Source organism: Mercenaria mercenaria, chromosome 9, assembly GCF_021730395.1.
Source record: "Mercenaria mercenaria strain notata chromosome 9, MADL_Memer_1, whole genome shotgun sequence".
NCBI lineage: Eukaryota > Metazoa > Mollusca > Bivalvia > Venerida > Veneridae > Mercenaria > Mercenaria mercenaria.
In genome coordinates this window covers 24,205,365-24,218,523 of record NC_069369.1, presented here as the reverse complement: position 1 = coordinate 24,218,523, position 13,159 = coordinate 24,205,365, and the positions used below count along the sequence as shown (strand labels likewise).

General features: G+C 34.4%; 2 protein-coding genes across 11 annotated transcripts in view; one reads left to right on the top strand and one right to left on the bottom strand.

Moving 5' to 3' along the window:
• The window catches only part of LOC123546728 (uncharacterized), a 41,535-nt gene extending 39,757 nt beyond the window's left edge, over positions 1-1,778 (bottom strand). For 4 of the 9 annotated variants that reach the window (XM_053551043.1, XM_053551044.1, XM_053551045.1 and 1 more), the window contains exon 1: positions 1,671-1,777. In XM_053551043.1, the coding sequence (XP_053407018.1) occupies positions 1,671-1,682 (12 nt within the window). In that variant the 5' untranslated portion in view covers positions 1,683-1,777. Of the gene's footprint in view, positions 1-1,439 lie in introns of all 9 variants that reach the window. The other 5 variants (XM_053551038.1, XM_053551039.1, XM_053551040.1 and 2 more) reach the window with 2 other exon arrangements.
• A 5,738-nt stretch (positions 1,779-7,516) lies between these two features.
• Positions 7,517-11,568, top strand: LOC123546726 (uncharacterized PPE family protein PPE12-like). Of its 2 annotated transcripts, XM_053551036.1 has the most exons (3): positions 7,517-7,665; positions 8,445-9,509; positions 10,144-11,567. In XM_053551036.1, exons 2-3 carry the CDS (start codon positions 8,450-8,452, stop codon positions 11,040-11,042), a joined length of 1,959 nt encoding a protein of 652 aa, XP_053407011.1. In that variant the 5' UTR covers positions 7,517-7,665; positions 8,445-8,449; the 3' UTR covers positions 11,043-11,567. The 2 variants fall into 2 exon arrangements, with proteins under 2 accessions (XP_053407011.1, XP_053407012.1); XM_053551037.1 differs by lacking the exon at positions 7,517-7,665 and having other exon boundaries at positions 10,144-11,568.
• The last annotated feature ends 1,591 nt before the right edge of the window (positions 11,569-13,159 follow it).

Genomic DNA, 13,159 nt, shown 5'->3' with positions numbered 1-13,159 from the left:
TTCTTTATTAATACCAGTGCAATTCCTAAAATCCACTAAAAGTGTTGTTTATTATTTGCATGAAAATAATGAAATGTTTTATAGCATTCTTGTATATTACCTATTACCTGTTGGCGATGGAATTGATGAATGAGGTTTAACATAGAAACTAGATATATTGCTTTTGTATTTTTAACATTAGATAAGTTATGAGACATACTGTAGTTGTTTACACCATAATACAGCAATCCTACATGTGCCTCATAAAATATGACATTAACTCCTGATACTAGCCATTATAAATCTGTACAAAAAGGCGAAGCGGGCTCATTGACAGATTGTATGGGTACACGGACACATCATCCACAAAAATAGCCAATATTCGACAGTTTAGAACAAAACAACGTAAATTATATAGCGGAATTACAGCATTAAATATTTTTAACACATAACTTTTCTTCTTCTTTTATAATAATTAATGGCAAACGTTCAGTAATGAAGCAATACGGCCATCTTCTTTTATAATGGTTGTTGAGCCTTTAGAAGGGGAAAATTCATTTGGGGACTTATTTTTCATTTGGAGAATTTTTCTAGGAGAAGATACCTATTATTGGCACTGATTTCTTTTAAAAATTTCGATATACGAGTCCAAGGACCATCTGGGCTACAAATCAATGAGTCCGGACACATCGATGAAGACAGACAAGTGCTCTCAATAGCTTATCCCGAGCTTTACTCAGTTTAATGTGCCTAAGACAGATTTCAATATTAATGCACTTTGTAATCCTTTTTAATATACATAATTATGTAACACCAGGTTACTTCCAAGTAAACTCATGCATCAAGTCTGATGTGCTAGGTTATGCATTCTTAATCTTATTGGTACTGAATAAAACCTGACAGCGTTTGTTGTTTTGTCTCTATTTTTGGCTTTTTCTTCGACGCTGAGGTATTTTGTTATTGTGATATTTGTTTACATGTACACCGTATAGTGATTTACCGCAGTAATAAATTACGAGCTGCTAAGAATAAGATTGGTTAGAACTGCATGATATCGAGAACTAACCAGAAGCGACGTTATAAAATTATTATCTGGTGTGAGGCTAAAAAAGTCTATGGCAAATATGACGATTCTCAGTAGAAAATCAAGAAAACAAACATCATCATACAGACTTTTTTGTAGTAAATTTAACATGTCCCATGGATGCACATTATTTGAAAACGTGGGTCCACGAAATAATAATGTGTCTAAGAAGCACAGGTAAAAAAATCACTGTATTTGTCTCAGTTTCTTAAGGAAAAAACCCTGCCTGAATAACAGTATAAGGAACAACAACTCTGGGAAATAAACTAATATCTTGAAACAAACTTCTGCAATTCATAACAAATTATCATGTGACTTTTAGCAGTGTTTAAATACTTTGGCACACTTAACAATATTTTCATTATTAAACCCTTACCAGATAATTTTTAGATAAATTTAAGCAGCATGCAATTAGTAGTGAAGGTTAATAACAATGTCCGACATCTTGGGATACCGCGGCCAACTTTTAGAAACATGTCCATTCCTGTTGCAACTTGCTATCTAATGCACTGGAAGCGTTACCGACAGTATAATCATGCACATGCTGTAAGTTTTGCAGTAGATAATGTGAATTCGAAGAATAAATATACATGTTCTTGTGTGATACCTTCTTTGACATTGCTTATTATCACAAACTTAAGAAATTTCTTGAAAACAATGAGGAAATATTTCAAATTTGGCAGACATATTTGTTGACAAATCAATAAACGCTCGCTTTGTTATGGAATATTCAATGCACTAAATTTCCAAGCAGCTACGCGATATGATATTTGAATAATTAACCCAATGAATGAATACTACAAAAAGGCTATTAATGAACCCAAATAGAAAGAAAATACTGACATAGATCTGCCACTGATCTGTCTTAGTAATACATAAACGCGAGGAAGAGTCTAATCTGCAGTGTTTTTCTTTTTTTAAATATCTCTAAATCAGTCAAAAAAGAGCACAACTTTGATAAGCTTCTATGGGTTACATACAGTTTAAAAGTGAGCTATCTCTTTTTAGACTCAATAATAGTATCGAAATCGAGCATGAATACAAACAACATTAGTTATGTTTGGTAAGGGGTCTGGACCGTCTTGGATTTTCGCCGATCTGGCCCGCATTCCTACGTAAAGCTATTACCCGACTTATCTTGAACATTATAAATTCGCCATTAACTGTTCTTAAAATAGGGTTGCTCAAAAGCTCTACGTCGAGGTTTATGTGCATTTCTTTAGTTATTGTTATCAATTTGACGTAGATGGTTTAATCAACATTATGATTTTTGTTTTTTAAAGGGTGCTGTTCAAGGGAGTAATAATGGAGTGCCTAGCACTGTGGTGCACAGGAAAAAATAAAAATATAAAAAGCAGCAACTTCAGTGAGAAAAGAAAACAAACAAACAGAACTTGGATATATAATGAGTTAATGTAGACAGTTATTCACTTTAGTAGGATTTAATTAGTGACTGAAATAAGAAATATATTTAGATTTATAAAAGACTGGAATCAATAGTTTACATGTTGTAGTGATGAAATATTCTGTTATATTTCTTCAGGAAAATTGCAAACAAACTTCAAATAAATGTTAGATTTCTTTTTGTTAAATGTTAACAAAATCACAACTATTTGAAAATAAAACATGTATTAAACAATGCTAGTTTAAGTCTTTTTTCAATTTCGTAATCGTTGGCATAGCGTTGGCATCCATCTTTGGCCAACAAAGAAACAGAGTTGGGCCAACGTTGGACCCACCGTGATAGACAAAAAATGCTGTTGGCCCAATGGAGGACCAACGATGAGTGTAGGATATCAGTTGTTGGCCCAATGGAGGGCCAACGATGAGTGTAGGATACCAGTCGTTGGGCCAACGGTATACCAACCGTTGGGCCAACGTGGCGTCAATTAGCAAAATGGCGTTGGGCCAACGTTTGACCAACCACGATAGACGAATAAATGCTGTTGGCCCAATGGAGGGCCAACGAGGAGTGCAGGATATCAGTTGTTGGCCCAATGGAGGGCCAACGATGAGTGTAGGATACCAGTCGTTGGGCCAACGGTGTACCAACCGTTGGGCCAACGTTGCGCCAGTTAGCAAAATGGCGTTGGGCCAACGTCGGAAATCTTCGTTGGGCCAACGAAGAGTCTGCCGTTGGCCCAACGTTGGGCCAACGCATGTCTGCTATCTGGGACAGAGCTTATGTTAATTGTTTCACAAAGCGACGGTAAATAAAATTTACCTTTACCTTTACCTTTACGTTAGAATCATGCTTACTTAATGCAAAGAGCTATAAAACATTTATACATTTTTTTGCTTAATGTGTCATCCATAAGTATACTTTATTTTATAGAATATAATGAGTGAAATTTTGATAATATGGTGTTGTTCAAGGGATTTTAAGTCAGATGTTTAAGCATGCCAGTGACATTGCTTGTGTGAAAATTAATGTTACAGACCTAGACGTATCGATCTGCTGATCTTTGCACTAGGTTTTGATTTTGATCTACATCTACGTTGTACGTTATACTGTCATCTTTGACCATGATATAACGGTGCGCAAGGGAAAAAACATACAGAGTAAGAAAAGAAATACGCACAAGAAATCGGTTGCAGAATATGTGTGGGATCAAGATGATCTAGCAGTGCCTAAGCCGTTAGCGGATATTTGCATTTGTTAAATGCCGTTTCTTGAACCGTTCTGTTGCTTATTTTGGCGTTACAGTTTTAATCATGGAACACACAGCTTCTGTTCTTTCCCGAGTTATGGCGCCGAGAAAGATTGCTTCTACATTTCCTTATGAAAGACGTTTCAGAATCAAAATGGTATTTAAGAGACTCGTGTTACACTTAATTCACATCCACGTTATCGTTATCAGTCGCGTAGAAAAACTCAGTAGAAAGCCACGCACTCATAAGTAATTCCGCGGGATATGTTTCTTCCCGTATATAACACTGGTCTAATCGACCTACTGTGTTTGGCGCCATACACGACCATAATGCTTCCCTATTTCATCTTCTTATTTACATAAAAGACAGGATTTACAGCAGAACCATGTTTGAACTTTTATCAAAAAATACGAATCGTTTATACGCCGCATGTATAATTCACACGGGCGACGCCCCCGTGAAAGTATTCTGTAGGGGTGTAACCTCTTCGTATTGTTTCGATATGTTTAAATCATTTCTTAATTCATGACTGTTTCTTTAAAGTAATCCAGATTGAACTCCATCGACCATTCATATTCTCAGAATTCTAGGGAATGAAGATTATTTCGGTGGGGTTTATGCATCTAGAAAAGACTTTAACACCCTCAAATAGACAAAAAAGACAAAAATGCCATCTGCGAATTGTCTGTCTTTAATTCTGATGAAGTTAGTAAGGTCATTTAAATAAACTAGGAAGAAACATAGCCAGTGATGGCGTCTTGTGGAAACTCAGCAAATACAGGAAGATCAATCTTTGATCCCAGTCCATGAGTAATGACTTCTAGAAGGGTACCGTGTTTATATAACAGTTTGTGGTAGTCATTTTTTTGTGGAAAGCTTTGCTGAAGTCATGACGCCCCAGTTTGTTGGCCATTCTCAACGTTGTTGACTTGTCAAAATTAGACATATAGACTAGAATTTCTTCCATAATTTTGAGACAATGCATGATAGAGATACATACATTAAAATTGAGACCTTTCTTGCAGACTGGTGGAACGATTTTTTAGACGACCAACTTCAACAGGTATTTGGAATGTCTTTGTCATGACTGTGACTGTGTCTTGGTAAAGTTCTTTGAGAAGCTTTAGGACCAGAGGCTTCATTTGAGTTTGGCCCCTACAGTATCTTTCCCAAGTCCTCAACAGGTATGTGTAAAAGTAGCATTGGTATTTCCGGTGCTGATAGTGATCCTTGCGCCGATGTCGTCGGGCAATTGCACGTAACCATATTGCCCTGATATATGTTGCTTGCTACCAGCAATGACACATTAAGTGCCATCAATAACCCCGCCAGAGTTTTTCAGATTGTCCATTAGATGTGCTGCGCATGCGCAAATCCGTTCAAATTCGGCGATTGATCGAGGAAATTGATTTCAACGACTGTTGTAATATAATTTTTAATTAGTCGGTCTATGACTCTGATATTCACAACCAACATGATTTTGGCAAAACTTCGTAGGATATTTTTATTGACGATTTTGACCAACAATTACTTTGTTAAAATGCATTTCAATGTATAAATGATACATATTTTGTAACCTCGGCTGAGGTATTTTTAAAATTAAATTTATTATTTTTTAATTGTCGTAACATCTATATCAGCTGCATAGATACGCGTTAGGCCAAGTATTTGAAATCGGACAGAAGTCTCCGTTTTTCTCCTTTTTTTATTTAATATAAGAAAATTAAAATGCTTAAATAATTATGGTTTTGAAATTCTTAAAATTCAAGATTTGCATGAAATCTATTATGGATAAGTATTAACTATGATAAGTTTTCAACTCACTTTATATTTCAGAATATAGGCATCACATTTGAATTGAAGGCAATTAAATTTTTATTTCCAGTGTAAAACACTAATTCAGTAAATATACGATGCTCAATCACTCATTCTTTCTTTATTTCTACCGGACCTTAGAAAAGAGACATTTTTTTACGGAGCAATTCACGATGTGCATGCTATTTACCACCATAATTTAACGCTAAATGTAAACTAGCTGATTTTTCTGAAAAAAGATTCTCAGTGCATTAAAAATTCTCGGTATAAACATATCTATCACATTGCTTATCGTATCTGAAAGTTCTGTAACTTCAGTAAAGAATGTGTTTATGCTAGTACGTCAACATTCGGAGAAATACTGTCAGCCCCGGCTCCGCCTCGCTTGACTGTATTCTCAAGCTGACAATATGCACTTAAATTCATAACATTTTCACTTTTATTTTTAGTTTAGACATTCACATGGAGTTCAGATTCAATCATATTTGCCTAACAAAGTGGACAATAGTACGTTAACAAGCTATTAAATATACTTTCTAAAAAGCTTTAATGGGGCTTAAAATGCTTTTTTTTCACAGCCCGATACAGGTAGTCTTATTTTGGCGTATCTATTATTTTTCTCTGAATGTAGAATTGTCCATCATTCTGTTACAAAATCTCGCAGATACAACATGGCAGATCAATGCTTGAGACTTTATAATAGGTATGATGTAGAATTCACTATGGAAACCTCGGTTTTACACCAGACTTTTATTTTTAAGCTGATTTTACAGTGTATTTGTTTGAGAAAACATATTTTTTTCTTGCACTAAACATAGATGCCATTTTCTTTTGATTTTTATTTAGCACTGATAAAAGTATTCAAGAAAATATAGGCCATAGACATTTTAAATGTATAGTGTAGTCATAAGTAATTTGTTGGGCAAAATCGTTATACAGTGATTTGAATGAAAAAAGTCGACCAAACTCATCTTTATTTCATAACAATTGTGATGACATATTATGCATACACATATGATGTGGGCTGTGTTGACGTTCAAATCAATTCTAATGCTCATAAATAATCATCAGTTAAACTGGGACTGTCAAAACGTTCGAAATTCATGCTTCATTTGTCAGTCAAAGTCATGAAAATTTAACCGTCATGAGAAAATCTATGTAATACAAACACTGTGCTGATATGTTTACATTTTTGTTCAGTGACTTATCACACTGATTTGCTGTGTGAGTCAGGAGGCAAACCAGCTCCTTTACTGTTTCAGTTATAGATGCTCAATTAACCCATATTGCAATCGCCAAAACATATTTATTGTCATTATCTTCAAACTCTCATTTTTTACTTGATAGCCAAGTTGACTTTCAGAAGCAGTCAGACATTTTGTAAAGCAATTATGTCTGTCCAAAATTAAGATGGCCAATTATACAGAAAAAATCCTTAATTACTTGACTGCATTGAGTCGGAAACAAACAATATATCGGCTTCTTTACCGCTTCGATATAAGAAAAAAGTCATGACCTATAAATTTAAGTAACAATCTGTCTGTTTTATTTACAAGTTCTTGTGTTAGCCAAGGAAGCTCATCACCTGTTTTACTGTTACTGCTTTATGAAAGAGTAAAACTTCAAGAAATAACTTCGATCATACGAGAACACATTCTGTGCTTTCTTGTTCTTTTTATAATATATCAGTTGATATAAACTATAGATACTTGCAACACGACATTTTAAACATACAAGATATCAAATAATTTTACATCATATATACATTATATGCAAATGTAGGATGCACCTTCGTTAAAAAAAGACCAAATCAAAATTTCTCATCGGAAATTGTCAACCTCGCATGTTATGCAATTTAAGCAGGTGTATACGTTCATCTTTATGATTTTTCTCAACTGTCTACGTCATTATTCAGTTCCCATTGGTTTGTCATCATGGTAACGGAAATGGAAAAAAATATTAACTACTTCCGCATTGTGCTGATCACGTATTGGTGAAAATGAATAAAAACTTGACAACTGGTCGATGAAATTCATTGATTGAATTACATGTGAACTGAGTGCCCAGAGGAAAATTTTAAATAAATTACTCGGATTTGAGACATTCTCTCTCACTTTTAAACTTTTGGATACAAGGTAAGATATGTTCATGCTTATAGTTAAATAATATCTTGTGTAGTATAACAGTATAATTCAGAAATTTCATTCAGCTAGCAGTGATTCCTTAATCAAAGTATTTTAATTAGAGTAATATTTAAAATTTTAAGACTGCAGTGCATGTGAAAATTATGTATTATGTTTAGAATTCGGTTATTTTTGCTTAATATTTACTAAATATCTTGTGAAATATACTTATGTAATTAAGAAATTTCATTTCATCAGCAGTGATTCCTTTATCAAACATATTTTGATTAGAATACTATTTGAAAATTTAAGACTGAAGTGTACGTGATAGTAAAGAAAATTTCTACAGTTAGATTTTACTGTTAATTTTGATACAGCTTTCGCTAATTTTACGTTTTAAAATATCCTGAAAAAATCGGTGGCAATAGAATTTATTTTATGAATGTTATGTTTATGAAAATTACATTCTTGTCATAGATTCGTTGTTTTTTTTTTTTTTTTTTTTTTTTTTTTTTTTTTTTTTTTTTGTAAAGTTTCGAACCTAATAAATGATTTTTAGATGAACTGAAAAATATGCAAAAAATGGATCAAAACATTTTTAGAAAATATTTAGCAAATATTTCTGTCTCTATAAAAGTATAAACTTATTGACATACGGACAAACACAATGACAAGAGAGTTAATGTCTTGCATATTCTTCAAATAATTGTATATTAATGTATGCAACTTTCTTATATTCCTGTAAGACTACCTAGTATTTATTCATAGATTATAAACGTTTTGTTTTTTAGGAATCATGCGGCTGGCATTATGTTTTGTGTGCCTCAGTGTGGCAGTACACTATTCTTTCGCCCAGAACTCGGGCAGCGACTTCAATTTCGGTCTCTTTGGTAGCGGCGGCGGTGGTGCAGGCGGAGCACCCGCCGCAACCGGCGCAACGAATCAAACTCCAGGACTTGTCAGCGCAAATCCTACCGCACTTGGTACACCTGGTGGTGGGTTACAACAGAATGGATTACAAAACACGGGATTAAATCAGAACCAGGGTATGAACGGACAAAATGGACTTGGCCAAAATCAGATGATGAATGGACAGACCGGCATGATGAATCCCAACGGTATGGCAATGCCCGGACAAAATGGTATGATGCAGAACGGTATGCAGAGCGGTATGATGCAAAATGGCATGCAAAATGGTATGCAAAACGGTATGCAAAATGGCATGATGCAGAACGGTATGCAGAACGGTATGATGCAAAATGGTATGCAGAACAATATGATGGGAAATGGTATGCAAAATGGAATGATGCAGAACGGTATGTCCCAGAATGGTATGATGCAGAATGGTATGTCCCAGAATGGTATGATGCAGGGCAATAATATGATGCAGAACGGTATGATGCAAAATGGAATGCAACAAAATGGAATGATGCAGAACGGTATGATGCAGAACGGTATGCAACAAAATGGAATGGTTAATGCCGGTGGAGCAACCTTCCAGGATCCTACAAGAATGGGTCGATTAGGAAACAACCTTAACCAACTTGGATTCGATGCCAACAGCCAGGCCAATCTTTTCCAGAACCAGCTTACTCCCCAAAATATGCCACGATTTGGAATGCAGCAGACACAATTCGGTCAAGGTCAGTTTGGCCAGCAGATGTCACCGTTCGGACAACAAATGCCATTTGCAACTCCCTTTGGCGCCCAGTTTGGAAGTCCCTTCACCAGTCAGCCAGGGTTTGGTATGTTCCCTGATCCAATGATGAATGCTTTTGCTCCAAATCCTTTCCAGATGACCACGGGGCCGATGATGGGACCAGGCCCAATGGGATCAATGTTCATGCCAGGAATGGGTGAGTTATCTATTTTCTATCTTTGAGTCACCTGTAAAAATCGCAATTAAATGTACCAAAATATAGAACTTTATCGCTGCTGAAGATGTTTTTAGTAACAAATATGAAAGATATAGGTAATATTCGAGATGAAACTTAGACATGATGATTATGGTGTACATCGAAATCTGGCTAAGATATGAAAATATACCATCATTTACGCCATAAAAACATTTCGTGTAATCTTTGCCTTCTTACGTAAGGTAATGTGCGCATAAAAGGCGTTTCACCTTTGTAAGCTATGGACAAAATAGTTATTTCATAAGAAGTTACAGTCTTTATTTTTTAATTTACTAAACCTTACAAAAAAAAAACACTTACACGAAACTAGAATCTCTAAGGTAAAACCATGACCTTTAACATATACCGCCATTTACATTTGTTCGGTAAATGTTTGACACGTATATCAAATCATGGTTTCCAACAAAAGGCTCACTGGTGTATGGTTAAACATCAACTATCTTAAGCTGAAATAGGGTACATAATTTTCTTTCTAAATGAAACTTCTTTGAAAGCTCTTTGGTAGTTCCTTGTCAGATATGAAGGTCATTACTCAACGATCGGAGATACTGATATAACGTTATTTGTCCACCAGAAATGAGCAACCTGATCTTTGACGCAAGCGGAAATGTGGTCGGAACTACCGGAAGTGCGATTGGTCTTTCGCAGACAGGTGGAATGACACAAGGGGGTACTGGACTGGCTCAAACAACAGGCAATAGTTTTGTGTTCCCTCAGCCTACTCAGACCATGCTGCCTGTAACAAATGGTATAGCCCTACCCGGAGGGTTCGGCTCTACTACAATTTCTGCTAATCCAGCTATTATTGGTATGGGTCAATTTGCGCAGACCCAAGGATTAACTCAGGGTGGGTTGATGCCTCAGAATGCGGGTCAGATGCAAGGAATGCAAACCAACTTTGGAGGTAGTGCTTTGCGACCACAGTCTGGGAACACCAGATTCGCTTCAAACACGCTTCAGGGACAAATGATGCCTTCAAATATGCAATCTATAAACAGTAACACGAACGCTTTGAGGACAATGAATAATGCACGACAAGCCCACACGAATAGCTTTGCTTTAAATAATAATGGAATGCCTATTAACACTAACATTGAACCATTTAGTGGCATCGTGCCTAACCAAGGCGGCACGGTTCTTAAAGACCCGAATGCCATGAATACAGGAAGAAACAGTGCTGCTCCGAACCCTATCAGTAGCAACACAAACTTTGCAAATGCGAATAATGTTAAATCGAACTCTGCTTTTACAAATATGCTTAATACAAACACTGGTAGTGCTAATACTGGTTTAAGAAACACGCTTAGTACTAACTCTGGTAATGTTAATAATGGATTACCAAACATGCTTAATTCAAACACTGCCAGTGCTAATAATGGCTTTACAAACACGCTTAATTCGAACAGTGCTAATACGAATGTTTTAGGTAGCAATACGCAATCATCAAATATTAATAATTTGTTGTCAGGATGAAATCGTCATTTTTAGCGTATGAGATTGCGTATTTCTACTTATAACTGAATTGCTTGTACAAATCATGCTTATAGATACTAACTTATTATATATGTGCACTTTTTTTTAAAAAAAGGTTATGCTGAAACTTGATAAAAACGATCTTAAGATAAAATAATGTTTATTTCGATATTACAAACTAAATATTAACTGTTATATAAAAGTGTTAAAAGCTAGTTCATTAAAATCTTGAAAATAGCCCGTGAACGTTTAAGTTATCATGTTTCGAGATATATTTTAAAGTTACAGCACTTAAATTGAAAATTCAGTATAAGTAAAGACATTATTCTGCAGAATATTTAAAAAAAAGACTATTTCTCTTTTAATTTGATTATTAACAAAATATTTAGAGTAAAGAAAGTTTTTTTTTTTATTTCACTGCCGGACAATATTCAATCTGTTGTAAAATGTTGCCTTTAATTAAGATGTGCTACAGGCACTGCAAATAGCAGTCAAAAAGGGTGGTTAGTTTATTTCTGAAAAATTCGATTGAACTAACATCACCATATCGTCATTGTATATATATGTTCATTATGAATTGATATTTATTAAATCTTTTGTTACGTATGTAAAATTCAGTTGCTCTTGTATATAAAAAATATTTTGTTTTCCTTCTTTATCAATATGAGTTAATATGCAGACCGTCCTCTTGGTGACGAAATCATTCATCTATAAGTGAATGTTATTTTCACATAGATGTTGTCTATTTGGTATGGCCTTAAGAAAAAAAAACACCATTAAGTTAGCTATCGGACCGCAGTAACGATTAAACAAATTACCAAACAACTATTTTCTCTCATTATTTAAAGCTGGAGGCAGTCAGCAAGGTCAGCAAGGTGCAATGCCTTTTAACATGCCAGGGACGGTTCCCAGACCCATGGGTATGCCCGGGATGTTTCCTGGCCCTGTTGTCAGCCCGTTTCCCTCCCCCTCCCCAAAGGGAAAAGAAAAAAAAATTACCTTTAAGTTGGAGGTAACAAAAAAGCGAGTTTTTCGTACACAGAACATTTTTTTTTTTTCTATTTTTTGAAAAAATTAAGGGGGATTTTAAACCCTGGGGTATACGCCATAACTTTTTTCTTTTAATTACCTGGGGAGGTTTACTAGATTTTTTTGAATTGTTGTTTTTTTCAACTCAAAAAAACTAGAATTTTTTTTTTTGAAACGGCCAATTAGCCCTTTCTGTTATTTGTTTCAAAAAACAATTATCTAAAAATTAATAAACTTCATGAATATAAAAATAAATACAAAAGGTCAGTTTAAAGTAGTTTTTTTTTCTATAAATTGCTATTATCCTGTATTTGGGGTTTGCATGTACCTTTATTCACATATTTTTTTTTTCAAACATTTTTTTTTTCCTTTAAAAAAATCTTTGCTTTGTGTGTTTTTATTATTTACAATTTCGAAATGAAAATTTTAAAAAATTAAATTTTTAAAATTAAAAGGAAATAAATTAATTAAAAGTTTCGATGAAAGCTTTTTTTTAAAATTCCTTTACTTTATTTTGTTTGAAAATTTTATTGTATGTTGTGATTTATGAACATGAATATTAATAAATACTTTTAAAAACAAAGTGTTTGTAAAAATGAATAGTAAATAAAGAATTTATATTTGATATCATCAAACGAGCTTAAAAAGAAAATTTTAAAATTACCAAAAAAAAATAATTAATGGATAGTTCAAAAAAAGTAATTACCATAACTTTTCAACTAAATCATAATTTTTTAATTTTCAGTGGGAAAAGGGAGAAGTAAACCTTCTGCCCGGGACAAAAACCTACGGGCCCCGGGAGGATGATTTAAAGGGGAAACAACTTGATTGATGACGTGAGTTACTGAAACCTTGATACACAAAAAATATGGTCTTAATATTTTCAGAAAGACTTAATATTTAAAACGTCTGTGGAACAATTTTGTCGATTTTTTGTTGTTAAAGCCATTGTCATTTTGTAAAAATTCTAAAATACAATCATGCTAATTTTCCACTATGGCCCCGAAACAATCGCAGTAACACGTACCAAATCAAATCTCAAACACCTTTTTGCTGAGGACAAACGAGTGTTTCCTATCTTTCGGGAA

Bases quoted from the DNA above. Each gene is read 5' to 3' on its own strand.
- LOC123546726 (XM_053551037.1), top strand. From the start codon at position 8,450: ATGCGGCTGGCATTATGTTTTGTGTGCCTCAGTGTGGCAGTACACTAT. The intron at 9,510-10,143 runs GTGAGTTATCTA...TTTGTCCACCAG, and splicing joins AATGTTCATGCCAGGAATGG to AAATGAGCAACCTGATCTTT.